The 24,716-nt window shown below is 47.4% G+C and overlaps 1 protein-coding gene across 4 annotated transcripts in view; it reads left to right on the top strand.

Moving 5' to 3' along the window:
- ST6GAL1 (ST6 beta-galactoside alpha-2,6-sialyltransferase 1) overlaps positions 1-24,716 on the top strand; it is a 42,510-nt gene that overhangs the window by 15,384 nt on the left and 2,410 nt on the right. For 2 of the 4 annotated variants that reach the window (XM_035334068.1, XM_035334070.1), the window contains exons 2-6: positions 12,682-12,809; positions 13,814-14,495; positions 17,647-17,744; positions 21,819-21,920; positions 22,983-23,157. In XM_035334068.1, the coding sequence (XP_035189959.1) occupies positions 13,865-14,495; positions 17,647-17,744; positions 21,819-21,920; positions 22,983-23,157 (1,006 nt within the window). In that variant the 5' untranslated portion in view covers positions 12,682-12,809; positions 13,814-13,864. Of the gene's footprint in view, positions 1-8,086; positions 8,240-12,681; positions 12,810-13,813; positions 14,496-17,646; positions 17,745-21,818; positions 21,921-22,982; positions 23,158-24,716 lie in introns of all 4 variants that reach the window. The other 2 variants (XM_035334069.1, XM_035334071.1) reach the window with 2 other exon arrangements.

Genomic DNA, 24,716 nt, shown 5'->3' with positions numbered 1-24,716 from the left:
TGGCTGCAACCTGCAGAGATCTCCACGAGTGCTTGTCTTCTCACTTCTTGCTCAGATGGTCTGCTGTGGGCGAGCCGGCTGAGAACAGGTACCAGCATCCAGAAGCAGCTGTAGTCTGAAGAAAGCCAGCTCGGTCTGCCGAAGGTTGCTTTGCAGCTCGTGTGTGAGTACTGCGTGGTCTCCAAGCGGATCTCCCAGGGACGTGAGGTTTTCAAGGAGCTGAAGAAGGAGCACCGCATTGTGTTGGCTTTGCCTGCTGTGCTGGTGTCTGGGAGCTCTGGTAGTTGGTGAGCTTTTAAAGCCCCCTCAGAAAGGGCATGTGGGGTTAGCCGCGAGTGTTCTCGTTGCTGCAGCACGGGTGCTCCATCATGTTTGAGATCTACTACAGGCAAAGCCTTACAGAGGTGTAGGCTTTTTTAGAGGTGCAGTTTAGGCTTTATATGTGACCCAGGGTGAGAGGAATGTAAAAGCTGGAACAGGCTTATCATCTTGATTCCTGTACTTTGTGGAAAAAATTGAGAATTATTGTTCTTAACAGACTTCAGAGAATATTCTTAAAACTATTGCTTTTGTTTCACTAGTGATTTCTATGTTTAACACGTAAGGAGGAAGAAGAATGTAGATAAGATGACTTGCAGAAATAATTTCACTTACATAAAACCGTGGGCTCTATGCATGCTGGACAGCTTTCTGAAAAGCCTTTATTTCAGTTACATCAATTTCTTACTGCATCCTGAAAACATTATTTCCTAATTCAAAAATAGGAGGGGGGATATAAGAAGATAAGTACATGAGTATTTGTGATATATCCTGTTCAGGTGGACAAAAGGCTTGACTTGAGCCAGCAGTGTGCACTGTGAGCCCAGAAGGGCTCCTGTGTCCTGAGCTGCATCGGCAGAGGAGTGACCAGCAGCTGGAGGGAGGTGATTTTCCCCATCTGCTCTGCCCTGGTGAGGCCCCACTTGAAGCACTGCATCCAGGTCTGGGGTCCCCAGCACATAAAGGATGTGGGGCTGGTAGAGCGGGTCCAGAGGAGGGACACAAAGATGATCAAAGGGCTGGAGCATCTCTCCCATGAAGAAAGGCTGAGAGAGCTGGGGCTGTTCAGCCTCCAGAAGAGAAGGCTCTGGAGTGACCTCATTGCAACCTTTCAGTACTTAGAGGGGACTTATAAAAAGGATGGAGAGGGACTCTTTACTCTCAGGTAGATAATGATAGGACAAAGGGGAATGGTCTTAAACTAAAAGAAGATAGATTTAGATTAGAGATTAAGAGGAAATTCTTCACTGTAAGAGTGGTGAGGCACTGGCACAGGTTGCCCAGAGAATCTGTGGATGGCCCTTCCCTGGAGGCGTTCAAGGCCATGTTGGATGGGGTCTTGGCCAACCTGACCTAGTGGGTGGCATCCCTGCCTATGGCAGGGGGGGTGGAACTGGGCGAGCTTTGGGGTCCGTTCCAACTCAGGCCATTCTATGATTCTGTGATATCAGTGGAAGCAGAAGCTGAACTGACCTCATTCTTGGAGAGGGGAAAATAAAAAGACTACTGAAATGCAACTTAATAATCCGAAGATAGTTTGAGAGGATATTGTTAGGCTTTTCTTTGCTCTCATACTGGAGTGATGCACCGCCTTCTAAATGAGAGGGGATGAACTAACTAGGATACCTGGGTTTGGGGATTCTCTGCTGAGGGTCTGCTACTGTGATTACCTGAGGATGGGAAAGACATCTGTGTGCTTGCAGGGGAGTGGGATGATGAAGAGATGAACTCAAGCGAAGGGTACGGCAGAGGCAGATCTGTGCACCTGTATATTCAGCTTATTGTTGTGCTCGTGCCCAAACTGCAGCAGACTGTGATTAGAGTCAACGTTTGGTTCTCCTCCCTGTGTTGAAAACCAGTCCTGCACACAGAGATTTGCCAGGAGACCCCAGAATGGCCACTACTGTGTACCTTCAGATCCTGTTGCAAGCTTGGACGTGTTGTAGTATAAGCCTGGATCCTGTTCTGAGGAACTGGAGGAGGGAAAATAGTGGGAAGGAGAGGGGGGTACACCACTGGGGAGGATTCCCTTATCTGGAGGACTGAGGATAGGGGAGATGAAGGGTCACCTAGATCCAGCTCCCAAGGGACTGTGCTGGCATTCCCAAATAAATTAGGTCCTTTTTCTTTCACTCAGAATTGTTGCTGAAGGGACTGTTGTGCCTAGAAAGGTGCTTGGACTGCTCCCCATGGGCCAGCTCGCAGTGCCTCTTAACCGGGGAGTTGCATCACTGCTGGGCATGGAGGTTGCTCGTATAAGCAGCTGCATTTAGCTCTCTAGGTCTGGTCCTGAATTCCAGCTTTTTCCATGCCTGGTGATTGCCTGTCCTCAACAGGTAAATGGGGATACTGGCTGTCCCTTAAAACTGAGTACAAGCAGGCAGGTTTGTTTAAATAAAATAAATGAGTAACTTTAGCCTAAAGCTTGATCTGAGCTAGATCAAAAGTCAGCCTTGTTTAAAGTTTTGTGAACTTTAAGCCCAGTGCTTTCCACTTTGGAGGTTAGGTCTGATGTTAAGCAACAAGAAGGACTTGCCATGTCTCAAATGAATCAGACAGGTGCTGGAAGGGGTGTAAGATCACCCTTCCAGGCTCTAGCACCGTGTGGGATGTTGTTGTGTGCAAGATGACAGCTGTGTGAAAACAGCAGTTATTGCTTGAAAGCAGCCAGGCGCGGTGTAAAAACGCTGCAGACTTCCTGTGAGTCACCTGCCTGCTGCTGGCTGTATAGCCTGTCACATACCACAGCTCAACTGGATTTTGCTTGCGGGTGAAGGAAATCTGAGTTCCTTGTCTGCACATAAGCGTAGAAGTCTGCTTCAGAGATGGAGATAATTTTGGCACGTCTGCTTATCTGTGCAGCCCATCTAGACATTTTGCTGCAAGAGATAACTGTATGTAGCGTGTGCTGCACGATCTAATCTGAGAGATGAGCTTTGCAGTATTGTGCACGTTCTCTGTGATTTGTGAAAGTTTGGTTCAGCTGAATGTCGAGCATTTGATGCTGACATTCAGACTCTTCTTAAGGGTGGTGGAAGCCTCAGTGATGCATTTTAGCCTCCTCTGTTTGGGTTATTGACATGCTTCTTTAAATAGTTGCATGGATTTTGTGATTAGGGTTCCTGAATGAGTGATGCATCATGGATTGGATTCACACTGAGGTCCGGGGCATCTGCTGCAGTGTGCTCCTTCGAAGCAGGAGCGCACCACAGAAGTTTGTCTGCTGATCACCTCACGCTTGCTGTGCTCCCATTCATTTTGGGAAACAGTTTTGGATTAGGAGGGGCTCGAGTCAAGTGAAAGCCAATGAGATTTCCAGGAACAGCCTAACTCCCCACAGATACACCAGTTGCTTGGCTTACTGCAGTTCATGGCCGCAGGACACCAACAGGACTCACAAGGAACACCCTCTCGTATGCTCAGTGCCTCACAGGTGATGTTGTGAGCTTCCCTTCAGGATTCACTCAGCGAAGATGAAGTCAGTCTTGGCAGTGCTGTGAAATGGCTGACCTGAGGACAAAACTGACTGATGCAGCGAGATGTTAACACAATGTTGAAACAGAACCAATTTGTGATGTTATAAAAGGAAAAAAATGCAGCACAGATAAGTGTGGGTTTCCCTTGGGGCACAAATTGTGCATTAATGCTGTTAGGTGTGTGCTCATCTCAGGGCAAATGACATTTAGGATCCTCCAGCTGTTATGGCTAGGAAATTGCTTAATTTTTAGCAGTTATGTTCAGAAAGCATGGTGAGGGTGAGGAGCGAAGTGAGTGTTATAACTAGCGATGGCAATGCTTGGTGCTTATGGCAGTCCAGGTTCCTTGCATTCCAGTTGAGATTGGCTTTTCCTGAAGCCACTTTCTTTGCAGAAGAAGAAGTCTGGCTTCTTCATGGCCAGGTGGCACCAAGGGGAAGGGAGGAGAGCTGTGTGCTTGTGCAGCCTGCTTCCAGGAGCTATGTCCTTGTTTAGCTGTGCTGGAGTCACGATTTTGGCTACATCTTCCCTCAGTACGTCATCCCTCCTCCCAGTGAAGAAGACGGGCACCTTCCATTTTTCTTTAGGTCATAGAAGAGCTTGCAGCCTGCTGAAATGTGTTGTGCTAAAGCCAGTGCCAGAACCAGTGCTGTGCAGAGGAGATAAAATGGCTGCAGCCTCCTTTACCGCTTCAGGGAGCAACCCGTGTTTCTGTTGGATTTATCTGTCTAAAACTCTTCCTCCATGCCTGCAAGCCACCACCTGGCTGTGATGAAAAACACATTTGTGCTGAGATTTGTTGGTTGTTTTGCTTTTGTTTCTGTTTGTTCAGCAGCCCCGGTCTCCGTTCTGTGCAGCTGGCTCGGCGGCGTGCCCCGCGCACTCAGCCTGTCTCTGGCCGGTGGCTGCCGCACCGCCTGCCCTCAGGGGCTGCTGCCCGCTGCCTGGGTGGCTGTGTCTGTCCCCTGGGGCCATGCGGACCCCAGGAAGATGGGCCACCGCTAGCCAGGGCATGGGGAAGCAGGCTAACACCTGGCAGAGCTTGGGAACTGCTGCTGCTGGGGCGGTGACCAAGTCGTTCGTGTCCGCAGGCCCCATGACGGCAGCTGTGGGGTGGCATGGGGCCTGGTGGAGGCTTGAGGCTTCTGGGAGTTTTCTGGGCTTCGTACCTGTTTTTACTGCTAGGAAAAAGCAGGCTGATAACAGTTGGAGCAGGAGGTGTTATTAAATAGGCTTGAGAGCCACTGCAACAGTCTTTATTGCCCTTCTGGCCTCAGTAAACTTTAATTAAACATACTTCAGTATCACAAGGATGGTGTTTTTTTTCCCTCCAGCAACTGTGTTAATCCTCCTTAATTAATGTACTGCATTTAGATCACTCTATACCCTGCCCGTAACCACAGCAATCCTTCGCTGGGATGTGGTCATGGTGTATAAATGAGGAAATAAAAAGGGGAAATCTCCAGATCAGTGGTATCCAGCGGGTGCACTGCATGGCGCGCTCTGCTTGCCGCGCGGTGCCGGGCCCCACGTCCCAAGGAGGAGCAGTAATAGTCCTGGGAGGCATCTGTGTGCTCCCGCAGAGCGTTTGCGGCAGTGGATTGTTCAGCTGGGGGCATGGCCATTGGTTTTTGGATGGACGGTACCCTTGCACGTGTCTGTTTGTGGGGGGTGTTGAGGAGAGAAAACTGTGAGATCTTCAGTGAAGTGTTCATCAGGGAAGTTTCAGTAATATTTTCTGTTCTTATAAAAACATATGCGAAACTTTGCTCGGGAGGAGTGTTTTAAGTTCCTTAAATGCTTTTAAACATATCTAGATGCCCAGATTGATGCTAAATGTTTATATTTCGTGAGATTTATAAAATCGAGTCTTAATCAGGCAAGGTCACTTCCCGGGTGACTTTCCTATGGGCTTACTGAAGGTAGACGCATTTTAAACAATGTACCAAGAGGCTTATTGACCAGTTAGCTGGTCAGTAACTCAGACTTGATTTTAACAAACACATCCTTAAAGTTTGGTTTTTTTTTGCACGTGGACCAGCTTTCTCTTCCAGGAGACTGCATGTGCCTGGGTGTCTGCTCTGCTTTGTGAAAGCTGCAAGAAATGCTCAAGCATTTTAAATCTCACAAATACAGATTTAAAGCTGGGTCCATCACAACACTATCAGCCTGTAATTTCTGAAATAGTAGCTGGGGGTCAAAACCAAGATAGAGCTGTGCTTGCTGTTGTTCACATCTGAAGCCCAGATAGGCCATGAGCTCGCTGCGAGAGGACGTGACTCGCTGACGTGCCTTGGCAAAACGCATGTTTGCCATCTGCTACTGCAAATATTTTGGCTTCTGAGATCCTGGCTGCTGCTTCAGCAGTGAACAATATTCAGGATGTTTTGATATATAGATTCCTACATATCTGTTACATGGGCTTCTCTCGTACAGCCTGACACTTAACCTGGACATGGGTTTCCCCAGTAGCTTGTGCTCAGTGATAACTGCTTGGTTGGGGTGCTTTCAGCCCTCATGTAACCAGTTGGGCCTGCTGATACGTGACTGGAAGAGGTATCGGTTTATCTTGCTTAACACTGGCTAGGGAGAACAAAAGCAAGTGTTATGGGGTTATGGGAAAACATTTGACTATTGTAATGTGGTTTTCCCCTCTTCTGTTTTTTGTCAGGGACAAAATAATTAGTTGTCTGTAATTTTGATCTTCCTGTTTCTATTCCATTATTCAGGTTCCTTTCATGGGAAGGAACTACTTTGATTCTGAGAATTAATTGAAACTCTTGTTAAATAATTTCTTCTTACAAATTCTCTGAAAATTGCATGTTCTGATGGGCTGTAATGGGTGTCCATTTTAATATAGTTTGCTGTGGTTGCAATGTGCCTTTTGTTCTCAATACCTGATACTTTTTGAGGAATACTATTGCCATCTTTATGTCTCTCTTACATTATAGAATTACGGGTTTCTGAGTGAAAAAAAAAATGATTTATTTTAAACATTGCAAGAAATCTGTTGCTTACCGTGCAGGGACTTTTGATTAGTGCTTTCTGAAACCAGTGGCTTCAGAATTGCCATTTAATTTCTGTGCTCCAGTGAGGTTGGTGTGGCGGAGCGCTGTGGTGAGTGCTAGCTCTGTGTATGAAAAGAAGAACCAAAGCTGAGTATTGCTGCTGGGCCAAACTGACAGGCAGTGGATGTGCAGTTCTGCAAGTTTATGCCAATACCTTAGTTGGAAGTGAAGTAGGTTCTTTTCTGAGCAAGCTGTAAAGAGTGATTGCATTGTCCTTGAAGAGATGGAAAGATATCATGCCCACCTGCAAAAGGCTGGTGTCACAGAAATATTGCCCTGAGGGGCTCTGGCTGACACAAAATGTGTTTATCGTCCTGGGGCCATGGAATACCGGTTAGATGTCTTGGTGTGCAAAGATATTTGCAGAGGCAGTAAGTGTTGACCTGCCACATGCTGCTAATTTAAAATAAAGAATTGCTGCCCTCTCATTCTGAAAGATAAACACCCTAGAGAAACACATTACTGGAGAAGAGGGGAGAAAACGAGGAAGTAATTTGTTTGATCTGAAGTCATAATATAATGTAAATACTCCTAAATGAGTGCTCACACCCTAGTTTTTATAGCTCAGGAATGTTTACTGTTGGCTTCAGTATGGGAATTGTTATGATAAAGCTTAAAAATCAATTTAAATAAAATAATTTAATTAGAGTAAATTTAATTAATTAAAAATAATTTTTAGATGATGAAAACCTCACTAGTAAAGTCACGATACTAGTGGGGCACAGGTATGAGCGAAGCAGTGCTTTTGGGAATCAACACTGTACATGCATGGTATAACGTATATTCTCTTTTGTTCTTCAGTTTGAACGTGAAACAGGGAATTTTAGAAATTGAAAAGCTTGTTACGAGCAATGTTCTCCAGATCTCTTACTACAGAGTGAGGCTTTTCTGCTGGAGAAGTCTTAAATGGCAGTGCTGCCTGCAATAAACTCTCGTGGGTTTGTGCCCGTCGTGAGATGACTTCTGTTTTACAATGACCTCTGAAAACTTCCCCCCACCTGGAGCAAGCATTGCCAGTACTTCCAGGTCCTTGGAAGTGATTCCCCATCAGGAGAGTGGGGAGCTCTGACAGTATAGCCCCCCATCTGAGTAGGGACATGCTGCCAGGGCACTGCTTCACCCATGGGCACGCAGGCCGTGGGGCTGATCCCAGAGCCTTCTGGGCTGATACCGACCCTGTGGCTGAGCCATTTTGAGTATTATTCTCCTATACACAGCAGGACCAGGGACTGTTACTGCAGGTCCAGGGCAAAGGGTTGTGCTTGCTGCTTTGCAGAAGGAGAGGATAGGCTTTTTTGTGTTAACTGTTTGCCTAAACAGCATGGGAATGAAAGAGGCAATGTGATGCACTTGTCAGAGCTGGAGATCCTCCCTCTGCACATGCTGGGGTCCCAGAAGGGGCAAGGGGACAGGACTGTCCCTGGTACTGTCACTAGCCATTACATTGGCGTAGCCGTACTGTACAGATGTGCTAACTCCTTCCTTCGGCTCTTGGTACTTCAGGACTGAAGACAGCCCCTGTGCACACATGCTCTGGAAGCGTGATAGCAGCAGGGCTCCCATCTCTGGAAGCTTCACCCCAGTGCTGCAGGGCACACTGCTCCTGTTATGAGGAAAAAAAAAAAAAAAAAAAACAAAACAAGGAACTGCTTAGAAGTAAGTCTTCTCTGTTCATCTAATTGAAATCCATGCAGCTGAATTAACAGCCCAGGCTACGCAGAGTGCTACAGAGGTCTGAAACCCAGCTCTGCAGGGACAGACCTTTAGCTTTAACAAACATGCTATCGGCTCTCACCTGATATACTGAGAGTGAAGAGTACAGTTTATTCCACTGCAAAATGGCACAACCATAGTTTGTTTACAGCTATAAAGCTTCTTGATAATTCTTCCTTTTTTTTTTTTCTTTTTTTTTTCTTTCTTTTTTCCCCAGGACAGTAATAGCTTTTTTTTTTTTTTTTTTCCTCTTCAGTTTCCCTGAGAATGTCACTTTATTTTGAATGGAGGGATTCATGCTCTGCAACTCTGTGTCTTCCCCCTTCAGGTATCCTCTTCTTTCTACACACTTGGATGTGCGCTCATGCTGCTGGCCACTGCTCCTTCACAGGCTCCTGGCAGAGGCTGCTAGGTGGAGGGAAGGCACAGTACTGAGAATTTACAGAAAATGAACACAAGCTAAAAGGTGTGGTTGCAGTATAAAATATTCTTGTGGGGGGCAAGAAAACACTCAAAAATCCTCTAGCAAGAGCTGGAAAGTAAAGCTTTACTGCTTTGTCTTCAGTCATGGTAGAGTTGTGGGTACAAATGGAAGTAAGCCACGCATAAGTGAAGGAAATCTGGAAAGAAATGTACATGTTGTATGTTTAAGTATGAAACGGTTATCACATTATCCAAAAAAGACTGAGGAACAACTTGCTAAAGTATAATGTTTTTGCACGTACATCAGAGGCAAGAAAACTGCTGGCGAATGATCCTGGTATATAAATGGAGGTAGCACAGAGAAGCATGGTAGGGCAGGTGATATTCCCTGCTTGTCCCATCCCCAGAGGCCACACCTCTGGAGCTGTCTTTTAAATTGAAGGTGTTATTTGACATGGCTGCCGAATACTTTGGAAACAACTTGTCTGCACCAGCAGTTCTAAGGAGCTGAAACATGGAAATCCCGGGTTCCAGCAGCATGGAGCCTGTTCACCTGGGTCCCCAGCCCAGAAAAATGGGAGGTAGCAAACAGGATGCTGTATTTCAAATGGACTGTGGTGAGATCCATTGCTTCAGACCAGTAAACAATTCAAAAAAAAAAAAAAAAAAAAGTTGGCAGCTCTAGAGTATGTAAGAATATGTAATGGAGAAGTCTCATCCTCTCATCCTCCATTTGCAGAAGAAGATGTTTCAAATCTATTTGCATCTTTCCTCTTTTTCCATTTTAAGTTTGCAAGCCTGTAGAGAGGGAAGGGAACTTGAATTTTCAAATTTCTAGTGAGATTGCTCACCAAGAGCCTCAGAAAAAGCCTAAGCTGTCAAGGGACAAGAAAGTTCCTGTACTGGATTAGTAACTGCTTGGTGGGTAGGAAGCCAAGCGGTCAGATTTCACAGCACCACAGGACTCCCGCAAGGATTCGCTCCAAGATCTCTGCTGTTCAACAGCAGTAAATGATCTGAAGAGGAGAGGAACAGCAGGGTTGTAAGCATGGCTTGCTTTGTCCTCAGAGGACTGCTGAGACCAGAGGAAAAACCGGGAAGCTGCAGAGTGAGCTGGAGATCCCAGGTGACAGGGTAGCACAGTGGCAAGGGACGCCTGTGGCAGCAGAGGTGCAATAGAGCTCCTTGGGTTTATTCTATTCCTGCCCTCTCTGCAATGGGGGCAGCTCTCAGAGTCAGTCCTGCTTGTAACACAGTGAACTCCTCGTGGCCAGCGCAGAGCTTGGGGCTTAGAGACCAGCCATAAAGGAAACAGAAGCGGAGGGAGCTGTGGAAGGAGAACAAAGCAGCCTGGCTGTGGGGAGCTGAGCGTGCCTGTCCCCTGGGCCTGTGCCCAAGGGCATCGGTGCCATGCAAGGGGTGCTGAGGGAGTCGGCCAGGACGGCCAGAGGTATGGAGAGGCTGCTGTGCAAGGGGAGAGTGAGTCAAGAAGGGTGCAGCTTGGAAGAGCGCCGAGTGGAAAAAGGAGGGAGTTGAGAGGCACGCAGCTATGGATGAAGGCAGAAGGGGTGCTGGGGTGCAGTCGGGTTGGCTGCTCTGAGCTGGAGAGAGGAGGGGATGTCTCTGCAGAGAGCACCGCTGCAGGCTGTGTCACCCCTGGCAGTTCCACACGCGGGAGGGGGCTCAGGAAGCAGGCAAACAAATGTGCGGAGGGTGAGCGTTAGTACAGCCGATGATACAGCTGTGATACATTTTTGGAAGCTGGGTGTATTTCTGGAAGAGAAGTATATTCACGTGTTTGCCCATAGTTGCATGGTTTCCATATATATCTGCTTCTGGTCGCTGTAAAGAACTTGGACATAAAGGTTAAATAAAAGAGTGCAGGTTATGATGTAATTCCCTGTCTGCCTTGATGCAGTATTGTTTATTTGTTCTCTGCAGTGGGCTAAAATTTAGCCCTCAGGAGCTGGCTGCATGGAGCTAGCCTGCCTGCTTGATAGCAGAGCTGATGCAGAGCCAGGCTCTGTCACCTCCAAAGAAGCACACTTGTGCAAACCACGCTGACACAGGAGTGCTCACAAATGACTTCCCTATAGGTCTCGGAGGAGAGCACCACTCGGGTGCTATCCTAGTCTGCCCAGAAAATAAGTTGTCTTCCCTCTTGGCAAAAAAGACTCTGCCAGCTTACAAATCAAAGCTGAGTAACTGATTCCATTGCCGTTATTGAGGCGGGGTTGCACTGTATGAAATGTTGAATGTGAGTTTTCCATGTTCCTTTGTGTGGCCTGGGAAGAAGAGGTGCTGTGGCTTGTTCAGCATCTTCTGCTGCAGGGCATCAGGAGGAGTGTCCCAGCAGGAACTTGCATTGAGCTTGGACTTCCTATAAGATCGCTCATCAGGACAAACTTGCTGCTCTTCTGGGTGATCCTGGCCATGGGAAACAAAAGCTGATTACACTGAAACATGCTGCTGCGGCCTCTATCTGGAAACCTGAAGTTTCCTGGAAGTCAGCCCCTCATCACGTGTAAAGAAGTAGAACAGATTCAGGGTGGGGGCTGTGTGATGTGTGTTCAAAGGGAGGCGTCTTGGAGCTTCGCGCTGAACTGAGACTAGACAGCTCTATTTTGGTGTTTCTGTTTCTCTATATATAGATTTTGAAAGCTCCACTGTCTACATTAGGGCTGCTCACAGAGCCTGGGGCAGGCTGGGGGCTGACTCAGTGGTGCAGTGGCTCATGCAGCATCCTGCCTCCACCGTGCTGCCAGTCCCTGCCCGCACCGAAGCGCTGCAGGTCAGCCCTGTGCAGAGCAGGGAATGGGGTAAAGCATCCTGCAGTGACCACAACAGAAAAGGAGCTGTGAGCAGCAAGGGGAACCTTTCATGAACCACTTGTAAGAGAGGCTGCAGTGAGGTTTTTCATCTCCTCCCTGCACACATGCTCCTTCCTTATTTGCTGGAGCTCTGCCTCCAAAATGCTGCTGACCAAAAAGACCTCAGCGTGCCTTTCTAGCACTTGCTACTCAAACAAATGAAGAGCAAGGTGGTCTGTCAAGGCAGGGGAAATTATTTCAGTGAAAACTAGAATTATTTGTGCTTCTTGATTTATTTACCTGTTTGTTTGTTTCATGGTTTATGAAGTGAGGGTAGAAGAATGCCTTTTAATTGTGGGCTGCACTGTTACAAGTCAGGATGATTAATACACTTAAAAGTAGTCAGCACTGGGATACATGAATAATTTAGGACCTAATCCTATGAACTGGAGCATTTGTAATTTAGCTTACGGGGTATTCTACTGACTCAGTAATCCTGAAGACGCAAGCTACTTCTTGAAATGCATCACACTGTGTGAAATCTGCACTTCTCTTGCTGTGTTTCCTTGGTGGAATGAAGCTGTGAAGTCTAGAATACATTCTTCTGGACAGTGATTTGTGAGGACCTGTGGATAAAGTATTATGTAGTAAAGTAATTTTTCACACTGCTTGCTCTTACATGCTTTGAAAAAGCAGGGAGTCTTCTATGCCATTGCTTTTGAGGAGGAGTGCATGAATCACTGAAGAGCAGGCAGCAAGAAAAAGTTAGCTTTTTTTTTTTTTTTTCTTTGTCCCTGTGCAGTGTTCATTTCATATCCACAGCTGGAAGCAGCATCCGTTGAGAAGGCTGTCAGTCTGGTGGGAGCAGAGAGCCCGGAGCCTATGAGCAGGCTCCCACTTTGGCTGAGGCTAGATTTCCGACTAGGGAAGATGACTGGTGAGCCAAGTTTGAACCACTCATTCTGAGTGGGCGTTTAAGCTTTTAAAAAGCCGGTGAGTTAATAATATTTTCTCCGCTGACCATTCCATGCCTGGGTAACAGTTTTTATGGGACTTCTGTGCTTATATGAGGAATTTGTGTTGATCTCCAGAGCCATGAGGTTCTTCCATAATAGTTCTTTTTTTTTTTTTTTTTTTTTTTTTTTCTTTCAGGTGTGTCTTGAACTCTTCCGTGCATCACACAACCGCTGTGTTTTGGTATATCCTGCTTTAACTCCTGGCCGAAAATCTGCCACAGCCAAAAATGACTTGAGTTGAAGACCTACCGTTTTGTCCGACAGGTAGTATTTGGTGGTTGGTGCCTTCTAATAAATCACAGCTTAGCATGGCTTACTTTCAGCAGCTTGTCCAAGGAGGGAGTTGTCGCTAGTGCCTTGACTTGAGACATGGTCTGCATGCATGCATCTGCCTCCTGAGGGACACCAGGAGGCAGTTTGTGTGAAACGGTTTCACTGGAGAACGTGGCTTTGTAGAAGAGGCATGAAGGCAGAAACACCTGAAGGCCATCTGAAATGTTTTCTGTTGCCAGTGTTTTTCCATGCCAGAAAAACAAATGTTGGGCATGTCACTCTTGAGGTGTTTGTGCCTCAGCACGTTTTCTACACTGGCCTTTTGTTCTACCTCAGCTAAGTGCTCCTGCCACTGACGTGCCCCCTTTTATTACATGTGGTGAGGGCTGGAGCTGGCTGCTTATACGAGGTAGTGCATAAGAGGACAGGCAGTGCTGTACAACAGGGTCTGGCTTTACTTTCCGTAGGGCTGACATACATAGAATAATGTCTCTCAGAGAACATTTATAAACCCAAATACGCTGTGGATTAAGTGGCTCCCTGCAGCTGTTTAGTGAGGTCTCACACTGAGAGTACACTCAGCCCACTGCAGATTTGCAGAATTTTCCTACGTAGTCACCAGATGTGTCAGTGCTGGGCTGGTGAAACTGCTGGTGTTCATGAACTCACAGTTTTTTTCCACAGTAACGTGCCTTATGATGTGTTGTGTTAGTGTTCAGGCCTGTGGTCAAGTGGAAGCTCAGTTTTGGAAATGCTACTGGTGGGATTTGTATGTTGACTGGCTGGGATGGGAAGGGAAGCCAATGCAAGTCTATTCATTTGATTTTTGAGGTGGTGGACTTTGAAATGAGATCTTTACAGAGACTGAAATGTTAAAATTGCCCCTCTGTTCTCTCTCTCTCCCCTCCTATTGCCTGCACACTTCTGCTGCTAACTTTATACATACGGCATGCATGTGCACGCCCCCTTGACTGAGATGTGTTCCTCTCTCCCAGGACCAGCTTCGTGCCCTGTGTTAGTTGTCCCATTTGGATGCAGCATACACTATGGTTCACATCAATGTGCTGAAAAAAATTATGTGTGTTCTTGTGGTGATACTGATAGCTCTGACAGTTTGCCTTTGGAAAGAGACAAGAGGAAGCTACTATGTTCCTTTCAAGACTGAGAACGATGATTCACAGATTCACAGGACTTCAGAAAAGTGGAACCTACTTAAATCACAGAAACTTGTCCATGAAGCAGCTGGTGGAATGGGTCAGATGCCTAAAACTTTGCTCAGTAATGAAAATAAAGTAAAAGGCAGCTTCTCTGGAACAGTGGAAAAGTCCAAGAAAGCATCAGACTATGTGAAGGTATGGGATAAGGACAGCTCATCACGAAATCTTATACCCAGGCTGCAGAAGGTCAGAAAGAACTACCTATCCATGAACAAGTACAATGTGACTTACGGTGGGAAGAAGAACCCTGCTAAACTCAGCCCAGAGCAGCTGCTGTGCCAGCTACGGGACAGGGTGAATGTGTCGATGATACATGGATCAGATGGTCCATTTAATACCTCCGAGTGGCTGCGATACCTGCCGGAGAAAAGCCTCAATGAAACGGTGGGCCGCCTGGGTCGCTGTGCTGTCGTGTCCTCAGCGGGGTCTCTGAAATCATCTCATTTGGGACCAGAGATAGGTTGGTATTTTTCTACAAGGATGAAGTCATCAATACTGTTTTATAACTTGCGTTGAACAGACGGGACCTAGTGGCACATTCTTACTCTGCTGTAGTCAGAGGGGTATTTAGAATAAATTGAAATATTTTCCTTACAGTTCTGCTATAGTCAGTGAACATTACAGCATAGGAGATGGGAATGATGAGATGTGCTTCTCCTCTCTGCGTGTTTACGCTGCACAGTATAGGCTTCATTACGACACTCTAGCTGACAGTGCCTGTGAGTATTAGTCCTGGGACAAGCCTTGGCCATATCTGCTGTGCTGAGCAACCACGGATGGCAGCAGCCATCTCTCAGTGGTAGAAACAGAAACAATTTTAATAAAAAACAGATGCAGTCTCAACTCTGGAATCTTGTGAAGATTTGATTATGGTATAATACTGCTCTTCTTCAGAGGGAAAGCAGTAAGTAGAAATGTTTCCCCAAATGGATAAGCCCCAAGGGAGTGCAAGGGGCTGGGTTTTGTTGAGAGGACATGACTTATGTGCAGGCAGTTCCGTTCTGGCTAGACCTTCTAATTTTCATGATCATGTTGACATCACCAGAGGGTAGAACTAATATGGATACCAGGAAGTCTTGGCACCTTGAGTGTTTGTTTCTTGAGGGAGTGTGGGATGTGTTGAGTAACGCCAGTGTGCTCATTGTACACTCAACAGTCAGGAGCTTTTTTATTTGGAAAGAGATCTACAGAGAAAGAAGTAAAAGAAAAAGAATCAATGCTAAAGGGGGAAATAAAGACACAGCCCTGATCAAACTGCTCTAGTTGACCTAGTGTTGGGCAGAGAGGCTGGATATAGGCAGTCTTCAGAGGTCCCCTCCAACCTCAGTGACTGAGTGTTGCTCATGGCTTTTGAGAAGTGACACCGCCTCAGTGAGCCACAAGGCAGTGGCTGTGTTCGGGTGGCCTGGCAGATGATGGTCTATGCTGTGCTGTTGTCTTGATACATTAGGAAGTAGGAGGCCGTGCTTGCCTGAAGTTAATGCAATAATTCATTGATGCTGAAGCATCAGTCTTATAGTGTGGATTATAAAGAGGTGTGTTTTGATACTAAAGCTTAAAGAAAGCAGCATGCAGGGAAACCAGCTCTTCAGCCCTCAACTCCGGGTTTTGTGCTTGACAGAAAATTCGCCTCTGCCTGCAGTTCACTCAGCTTTCTTCACTGCTTGTTGTTTGAGGCTCGGTTAAGATTCACACTGTGCTAAACTGACTGCAGGAGTTTTAAAGCTTGTGGTTGTCTCTCCTGTGGAAATTGTTTGCAAGCATCAGTGTGTTCATAGGCTGTCAGCTGGATCAGGTCCCCTTGGCCTGTACTCACATGGAAGTAGCCTTCATCCTTTGAAACAAGGAGACAGGTAGCCCTCTGATGCATTATTCATGAGCAACCTAGGGAAAGCCTTCAGAATTGTAGTCCTAAACTGCTAGGGTGGGGCTGAACGGTCTGAAGTGTGTTAAAATGTGCTGAAGGAAGCAATGAAAAAGGCATTGTCAGTGTTAACCAAGGTAGCATTGCCTCCTGACACAAATCGTGGTTGACAGGTGGTTGATGGAATTGTTTCCACCTCCTAATGAATGTTTGAGGCCAGGTAGGTCAATGCCTGGGAAGTCAGACATGGCTTTTTCTTTGAGCACCTCCCTGGGCTTGTTTAGGTGCCTCCTGAAGTTCAGTCCCTGAACGTTTCTGCAGAGGTGACCTGATCTCTTGTTTAACACTCTCCTCTGACCCAGCTGGCTTGTTTCCAGCGGTGTCCGTGTTAGACTCCTGCATCTCAATCGAACAGCTCCTTTCTCCCTAACGAGACCCCTCGAGATCCGAGGATGTTGTAGCGGCCTGTTGTACCTCGGTCACACCGCTGCGAGCACATCGGATGTGGAAAGCAATGTCACTGTGCCCACAGTCGGTCTCCTCCTCTGCCCCCGAACTGCGGCACCAGGCTGTCCCAAGGCACCGGGGGATGAATTCTGGAGAGGTCACTGTGTAACGTGCCATTAACCCTGCTGGTGCCCTGGGCTAGTGTGCCTCCTGCTTCAGTCCCAGACCCGAACCCTTGCGCTCAGGCGATCATCTCTGCTAAGGTTCTGCACAGTTTTGGGTGCTTGGAGCCTGCTCTCACCGCAGCTCCTTCAGCTGGGCAGTGTGAAGGTAGCAGGATGCAGGAGCGTGCGTGTAGTTTTTCCCTGACACGTGTCGGTGTAGGAAGAGCCATGGTTTGGTTGGAGGAGGGTGCCAAAAAGAAACTAAATCTGACATACTTAAAATGAAGCGTTTTCTTGGATGCTTGGAGGAGCACAAGGGGCTGATCAGGTATCATTCCTTCAGTGACCAGGATACACTTGTTCTGTGCAGTCACATTAGGACAGGAGATGAGCAGCCAGTTGCTGTAGGGAGGCCTGGTGGATCGGAAGAGGAGATGCTGGTAAATGTGCAGCTCTCGCCTTACCGGCTTCTCGCTGTGGGTGAAGGGTACGAATTGCCAGGTAGCAGTGGTCGTGTGCCTGCAGCCAGGGCGCTGTGCTGCCCGAGGGGGTGATGCCAGCAGAGGAGAATGCAGTGAATCCCAAAGCGTTCAGCAAGCCGGGCCTGTTAAATACACAATGGTTTTATTTCTGCAACGTGGGAGGTACACTGGCCAACTGAAGCCAGCTTCATTTGCCTCTGTGATCATTAGACACATTTTTCAGGCGGGTAAACCTCCAGGCTGTGAGAGAGGACAGTGGCTCACAGTTATTTCCTAATTCTTTATTTTGCAGCCAGCCACATGGTAAATTAATTGTGCTTCGGTCTGCGTCCCCGTAGTGTGTTAGGAAGGAAGAAGAGGGGGATGGAGAGACACACTATGCTCTCCTGTGCAGCGCAAATACTGCGGCTGCTCTCTGAACCTGCGAGTGAATTGTACTTTGAAAAAGTGGATTTCTAAAAGTGTATTGATCATGGAGCTAGGCTAGCAACTTCTTCCACAGCATCTGGGCTGTTACTTGCAGTAGTTCCAGGGAAACTCTCCGGCAACTAGCCAGACTGCATTAGGAGTGTGGGTGAACAACCCACTGCACATCTCCTCTGTAACTGCAGGAGCAGCTGCCGGCTCACTGGTTTTCCTCTGTTTTCCCTTCAGACAGCCATGATGCCGTCTTGCGCTTTAATGGGGCTCCTGTCAAAGGATTTCAAGAAGACGTGGGGCAAAAGACAACGATTCGTCTCGTTAACTCCCAGGTGGGTCTGATGAATGTGCCCAGATGGACCGAGTGTGCCACGACTGCGTGCTTCTCTGCTTGGGAGCTGCATGGCAGGGAGCGGCTTTCCTTCTAATGGGGTGCTGGGAAGTGCTCTCCTCATGGCTGAGATACCTTCTGAGGATACTGCAGTTAAATTACCAGGTGCTAGCAAATGCCTGCTTGCATTCTACTGTAAGACCAAGGTAATTTGATTTCCAGCTTGGCTCTTCCTGTGTGCACAAAGTCCAGCTGTACGCTTGCTGTTGAGAATTGGGAATGTGAGGCACATTCAAGTCTGTATGGTTTAAAAAAAATAAATAAATACTTTTTCTGCCCAGAGATAATGCAGATAAAGCATTAGTGATGTTGTTAAATGGCTGAAGATACGTGGCAAAGGACGTACCTTTAAAGCTGTAGCTGCACACAGCCTGGTGTGAGCCGGGGTCCCAGGGCTTCATGGTAGAGCACAACAGAAGGTGCCTTTTAATGCAGGGCATCCCTGATGGAGTGCAGTTCTCCATGATACTTTGAGAGCTCTTCTTCAATATGAGGCTGTCTCTGTGCTAATCTTTCTTTGGACTTCAGTAGACTCTGAAGCAGATGCCCAGTGTTTCGGAGCCATGTTTAGTGATGCAGCAGCAGGGTATGTAAGCCCCCTGTTGAGGAGCAGAGCGAGACCCGTAACAGAGACCATTGTTGCTCTGGGTGCCTTGAGGAGCGTTTGCACTGTGCTTCCTCATAACCACTGCACCTAATGTTTGTCCACTTCTTTTGGGGAGAAATTGTCAAGAGAAGGCGTGCAAAGAGAAGAGGAAATCACAGTGTGCTGGTGAGATAGATAAATACAAAATTGTGCCCAGAGATCTGGTGCAGCATAGCAGTGAAGTGGGGGCACTGCCTGACCCAGGAGAGGGGACAGAGGTGATGGGGACATGAGGGGCTGAGCGGGGCAGAGATGAGGGGCTGGTGCTTTGCACTGGTGCTCCAGGACCAAAGAGGCACCTTCCTGCTCTTGTCCTAGCGCTGAGCTCTGTAGGCCTGCTGTTTCCTCACCTGCTCCTGCATGATGTGCCCGTGGGTGACTCGGGGTTCTTGAAGCCACAGCAGGAGCCTGGCCATCCTTTTCAAAGGGCAGACGTGGAGCCAGTGGCTGGCCAACTTGCAGCTGGTTTCCCTGGTTCATTTTAGGAGTCTTCAAATATATTCTTGCTTCTTGCGCAAATGCTGTTGCCACCTCTCAGCTCTTGGGTCACCGTCTGCCCGGGTTGCTGTGCTCTGTTCTGCTGCTTGCTGCCTCTCGGTTCCTCTGTGCTAAAACAGCTCTCAGACGTGGGGCACATCCTTGCTCAGCCAGTCTTTTTTTAGCAGACACATCTGGCTGCTGACATCCTTCCTCTGCCCTGTGTGACCTCTCCGTGTTTTATCATTTCCTTCTGGGTGTATGTTTTACAACGTCAGATAGCGTTATCGCTTAAGAAGACTCTGGAGAATGTGCCCATTGCCACCCTCACGGTGGTAAGAAGTCGTTAATCAGTGAGAACATGTGCGTGACCTGGGTGGTCCCAGGCTTAGCTGCACAGGGACACAGGGAGGAGGGCGGCAGCCTGACTGTAGAGGTGTAATATTTAGGTGTAGCCGCATCATTACACTCCGTGGAGATGCGCCTGCAGCCGTGGTTGGCGTTTTTCACCTGCCACCGTTCCCTCTAAATGGAGATACCAGCTTAGAAATCTTCAATTACAGGGCGAGCAAAACTTGCAATTTCTAGAGGCTGAAGTTAACTCGGAGTGCACTGTCGGTCTAGCTGCTGCCCAGGGCCAAAGATGCAAGTCCCTCCATGGGAGGCATCTCCCTTCGGGAGTTTCTAAGCCAAACAGGGAGCTGGGGGCAGCCCTAGTCACAGTCCCTGTAATCTTCAGGGATGAGTGGACGGGGAATTGTTTTTCTTCATATTAACTGCCTTGTTTTGGGGACCACCTGGTTCCTTATCGCTTCCATCTTGCAGAGGTTGTTTAATAACTGTTTTAATATATTTTCTGCAATAAGCAAAACCAAATTGGTTGGGGAACAGTACCCAGGTGGTAGTTTGCTCACTAGTCTGTAGGACGTATCTGGGTCTGGGTGGTTTTAAAAGCAAGGTGGGGTGTCTTGTACATCAGTTAAAAAGGGGAAGATTAATGGATTGATGGCAGTGGTGAGGGAGAAATTTGGGATCTTCAGATCTGGGGATAGGCTTGTAGGTCCACAAGCTTCATGGTTGTTCTAAATAAAGAAGTCCTTTAATATTACCTTGCTTATTTTCTCAGACCTTCACTGTTTCATCAATACTGCTTCCTCTAATGGCATGTTTTCCTGCAGTCTTATGCAAAGCATCCATTTGTGCTGGGAAAGGATTTGCATCTTACAAAAAGAAGGGCTGAGGACTCTGGGGGGGGAAGGCCAATGTCGTTATGTAGGACACGATTCCTTTCTGCAGAGCTGGCCAAGGAGCAAAGCACCTCGCTTCTCCCAGCCCTTGTTTACAGTTCTCCTTGGCTGGCTTCTCATTGCAAGGGAGAGCACTGCTCTGGCTGCGTTGGCTGTATTGGCACTAATGAGTCTGCAGGGAGGAGAAGGAAGGAGATAGCGCATCAGTGGAATGAAGTAAGGTGGTGATGCGAAAGAGGGAGCATGTTTAGATTGTGGGGCAGTGACTGCAATAGCTGGAGGGAAGGAACTTGTCTTGATATGGTCGATTGTACCAGGAAGACAGGTGCTGTATTAACAAGTTACATGCTAAACAACAAGCTGGCTAAATAACAAATCTAGCTAGGAAATCAACAGATTGGTCAACTACCTAGGATCAAAAGGCTGAGCAGGACAAGTCATGTAGCAATTTAAATGACATTTAAGTACTTGGAAAGAATCAGTCCCTCTGTTAAGCAGAACAGATAGGTATCTAGGGAGCCAGATTCCTCCAGTGAACTATTTAAGTGACCGACAGGAACTAACGCTGCCAAGAACCAGCTCCATGGTGTAGGGAAGGAAACGGCAAAAGCCCTGTGGCAGTGGAGATGCTGCACACCTGACTTCTTACACCTTTGCTTTTGTGCCTCTGGGCAGCTCTTCAGAGATGGGTGTGCTTCTGCAAGCTCGTATGGTTGTGCTTGGCCCACCTTTGCTGCCTCTGATGCTCAGTCTTCCTTGAGCCCTCCTTCCACGTGTTTCACATTAGTTGCTGTATTTTTTTTCTTTCCCCCGGAAAAGTTCCTAGAAGATTTCCAGCCTTTTGATAGAAACACTGAAATGAAAATGAACCGCCCAGGTTCCTTGCCCTGTTCCTGCCCTGTGTGGGGCTGCATCCCACCCTTGCCGGGTGGAAGGAGGAAGGGCAGCTAGCGCCTGCTGCCGCGCTGTCCCTGCCAACCTCTGGCGTTGCCAGAGTGCTCACAGCCCTGCGCTCCGGTATCGAGGCATGCTGCTGGCCAGTGACCCACATCCTGCCACTGCTGCAAGGAAATGAGGCCGTGCAGCACACGTGGTCGAGGGCAAAGCCTAATCCACTGGAGCTGAGACCAGAGGAAAGGAAGCCCTTTTTGCTTTTTGAGTAACAGACGGGCTGGCCACAGTGTCCATGTGTGCTGGGTAATGGGGATGGCCAGGGAAACAGTTTGGTGCTGGAGGCAGCCTGGATGCTTAAGGATAAATTGAATAGACCTTAATCAGATCCTTGGAGAACATGGGGACAAATAGGAGCTGACTTCTAGGACGTAGCTTCTCTGGGACGTAGCCTGTAAAGATCTGCGGAGGCGTGTTATGCTTGTGTGTCGGGAGGGCAGCAGGTCAGCCCCTGTCCTCGGACACCACTTGCTTTTTGCTGCAAACCTGCATTAGCGCTGGCTAGCGAGAGCTGTGCTGGTTGCATCTGAGTTGTCGGGGGAGTTGTGTCCTCACCTTCGTCCCGTGGGGCACGCTCAATAACTGGAGGCGGGGTGGCTGTGGCTCTGCTCAAGGAGGCCTTACTGCTTAGCCGCCTGCTGCTGCTGGCAGCGGTCTGTAAGTCACTGTGGTGTGTTTGTTGTTGTCATTCAAGCTTGTCACCGTTGAGCAGCAGCACTTCCTGAGGGATGCACTATATAACACCGGAATCTTAATTATCTGGGATCCAGCACCGTATCATGCAGAAATTCATGAGGTAAGGCTGGGTTTTCTCTAAATAAAATCAGATGCAAATGCTTTGAAGTGCAATTGTTAACTCGTTTCTTCCTAATGTGGGCAACCACTCATTTTAAGGCCATTCTTGTTCCCCCCTTCATTGTCATGGCTGTATCCGTAGCTATGAGAGTATCCCATGCAGCTCTCTTCCGAGGGGAGCATTTGCCTGTTCCTGGTCCCTGTGCAAGGCTCCAGGCCGGGTGTAACAGGTCACCACATTGACTTTCTCATGGGCTGGTGCCACCAGCAGGAGACCACCAGTGGCTGCAGCTGTTGCAACCCCCCTGTGGAGGGATGATCTCTCTCTGTTGGCTGCTGTAAGGTTTGTTGATGAGAGATGCCTGGGTATTTAGAGGCACCAGTCAGACATAAGAGATACTTGATGCAGTATAATTGGATTAGAAAACTCTCTGAAGATCTTAGCAAATGTCACCTCTCTGTGTCAACTAGATTTTCAGTTGTCGGTGTTGCAATCCCGTTAGCATTCGCTTTGCTTTTTGAGCACAAAAGGGGGCTATTTGGTAAGCGATGAGCTTTGGAGGCTCCAGGTGAAGCAGGTAGGAGTGAATAATCCATTTTTTACTTTTGTTTTAAGTCCTGTCTGTAGCTGAGAGTTTTTTGCCCCTCTTTGCTCTGGTCTGGATTTCTTATTTTCTCAGCAATATTTATTCTTTTGCCCAGTCCCACCTCTCGAGGAGATGTAAGGGTGTATGTACAGCCTGGTTATAAGTCTGTGAAAGCAGGATGGGGTACTTTAGCATTAAAAAAATCTATCAAAATGACTTTAAGAAAACAGAGTATTCCTAAATATTCCTATTGAAAGTGGAAGTATCAAGATGCAAATCAGCTCATACTGTTTGAGATGGCTGTGCTCAGGACACTTGCCTGTGGCATGGGATGCTTTGTACTCCAGTGTGGAGAGGGGCAGGGGTCTGTATCGCTTAACGCAGACTTCTCAACCTCATCAGCTATCGGGGTTTTCCATCCGTTATGTGAAAGAGTGTGCTAGTAATAAATCTGACTTCTTGCTTCTGTTTTCCAGTGGTACAGAAAACCAGACTACAAGTTTTTTGAAACCTACAAGTTGTATCGTATTAGACATCCAGAGCAGCCCTTCTATATCCTGAATCCAAAAATGCAGTGGCAACTCTGGGATATTATTCAGGAGAATTCTCTGGAGCATATTCAGCCTAACCCCCCATCTTCAGGAACGCTTGGTGAGATAACTGCCTTCTAAACTTCATGTTCAGTTTGCAGAAACTCTTCAGCATACCCTTTTCAAAGACGGCTATGAATTTACATTGTTCACAGGCTCAAAGGCCTGATTGTTTTGTGCCAGAATTAAAGCATCCTGACTTGAAAGCATCAGCTTGGTTGTGTTAAAATAAGCAGTTTGCAGCACACTTCTGGAGCAGCAGTTCTAAGCATGGCCTGGTTCCATGTGGAAACAGGAGAGTGGATTGCAACATTGAGACATTCTTTAAGATTTCTGGCTCCTAGAGTCAAAGCAGTACAACTGCACAGCGGGCTGAGAGGAAGGATGTGGCTCCTGCAGGCTCAGATCTTGTCAGACAAATATATTTATATAGATGAAACCTAAGTGGTTACCTATTTTATTTGTGGAAAAAATATATATATAGCTAAAGGCTTAATGGGGTGCTGGGGATGGTCAGGCTGAATTGTTGCCCTGAAAAGTTCAGTGGTGCTTCCCCCTTATTCATCATGCTAAGGTCTAGTTTGTTAGCATGCTAAATCCAGCCTTCCATTGAAGAGGCTCGCTTTACATTCTGCTATTGCAAAGCTCTTCCTTCTTACTGGGGAGCAAATCTCATGACCATTTGAATAAAAAGGAGTGAAATTCTCAGGATCCCACAGCTAAGCTGAAGTCACAGCACAGAAGTATGGTCTTGTTCCTCACATGGACATCAACCTGCTGCACTTCAGCCACTCCTGCCTCTACTCCTGTCTTTGCCAAGGAGCAGGCATCCTTTAAATCCATGTAAACACGAGTCACTTTTATTTCTGCCAGTAAAAGCCTATTTTTCTTCCACAACCCTGCCCTTTCCCTGTACCTATTGCATCATTACTGGGATATGTGCAAAACAGTTGCGTAAGAATGCAATCAGTGGCTTCAGGGGCAAAAAAAAAATAAAATAACACTAGGTGCTGTCCCACTTCAGACTGCAAATTCCTCTGTGGCTTAGCTTTGGCCAAGTTGTTTGCTAGGTAAAACAAGTAACCTCACCTGGCACAGGGGAGCACAGGCATGCTCCAGTTTGCAGCTCCAGGTTTCTTGGGAGGGTCAGTGTAAATGAAAATTGTCATTTGGAAAGGTGGATGAAATCTTTCTAAAGAACTTTCTAAAGAACAAGTGCTTTCACAGATGGGTTCTCCTAATGTCTTGTAAACTCCTTGTTCTTCTCATTGCTCCCAATGTCTCAAGTCTCAACTACTGCCTGGCTTTCATGTGATAGTACACATTGCTTCTATTTCCCTAGTATACTCGTGCTATTTCTTGCACTTCTTCAGCTCAGAAAAGTAGCCAGTCACAGGATGGCTGAGGTTGGAAGGGACCTCCAGAGGTCACCTAATCCAACCCCCTTGCTCAAGCAGAGTCACCCAGAGCATGTTACGCAGGATGGCATCCAGGCAGGGTTTGAATATCTCCAGAGAAGGAGACTGCAACCTCTCTGGGCAGCCTGTTCCATTGCTCTGTCCCTGAACCGTAAAGTTCTTCCTCATACGGTGATGAAACCTCCTATGGTTCAATTTATAA

The sequence above is a fragment of the Oxyura jamaicensis genome, chromosome 9 (assembly GCF_011077185.1).
Source record: "Oxyura jamaicensis isolate SHBP4307 breed ruddy duck chromosome 9, BPBGC_Ojam_1.0, whole genome shotgun sequence".
NCBI lineage: Eukaryota > Metazoa > Chordata > Aves > Anseriformes > Anatidae > Oxyura > Oxyura jamaicensis.
The sequence above is the reverse complement of the archived record's forward strand: the minus strand, read 5'-3'. Positions and strand labels throughout refer to the sequence as shown.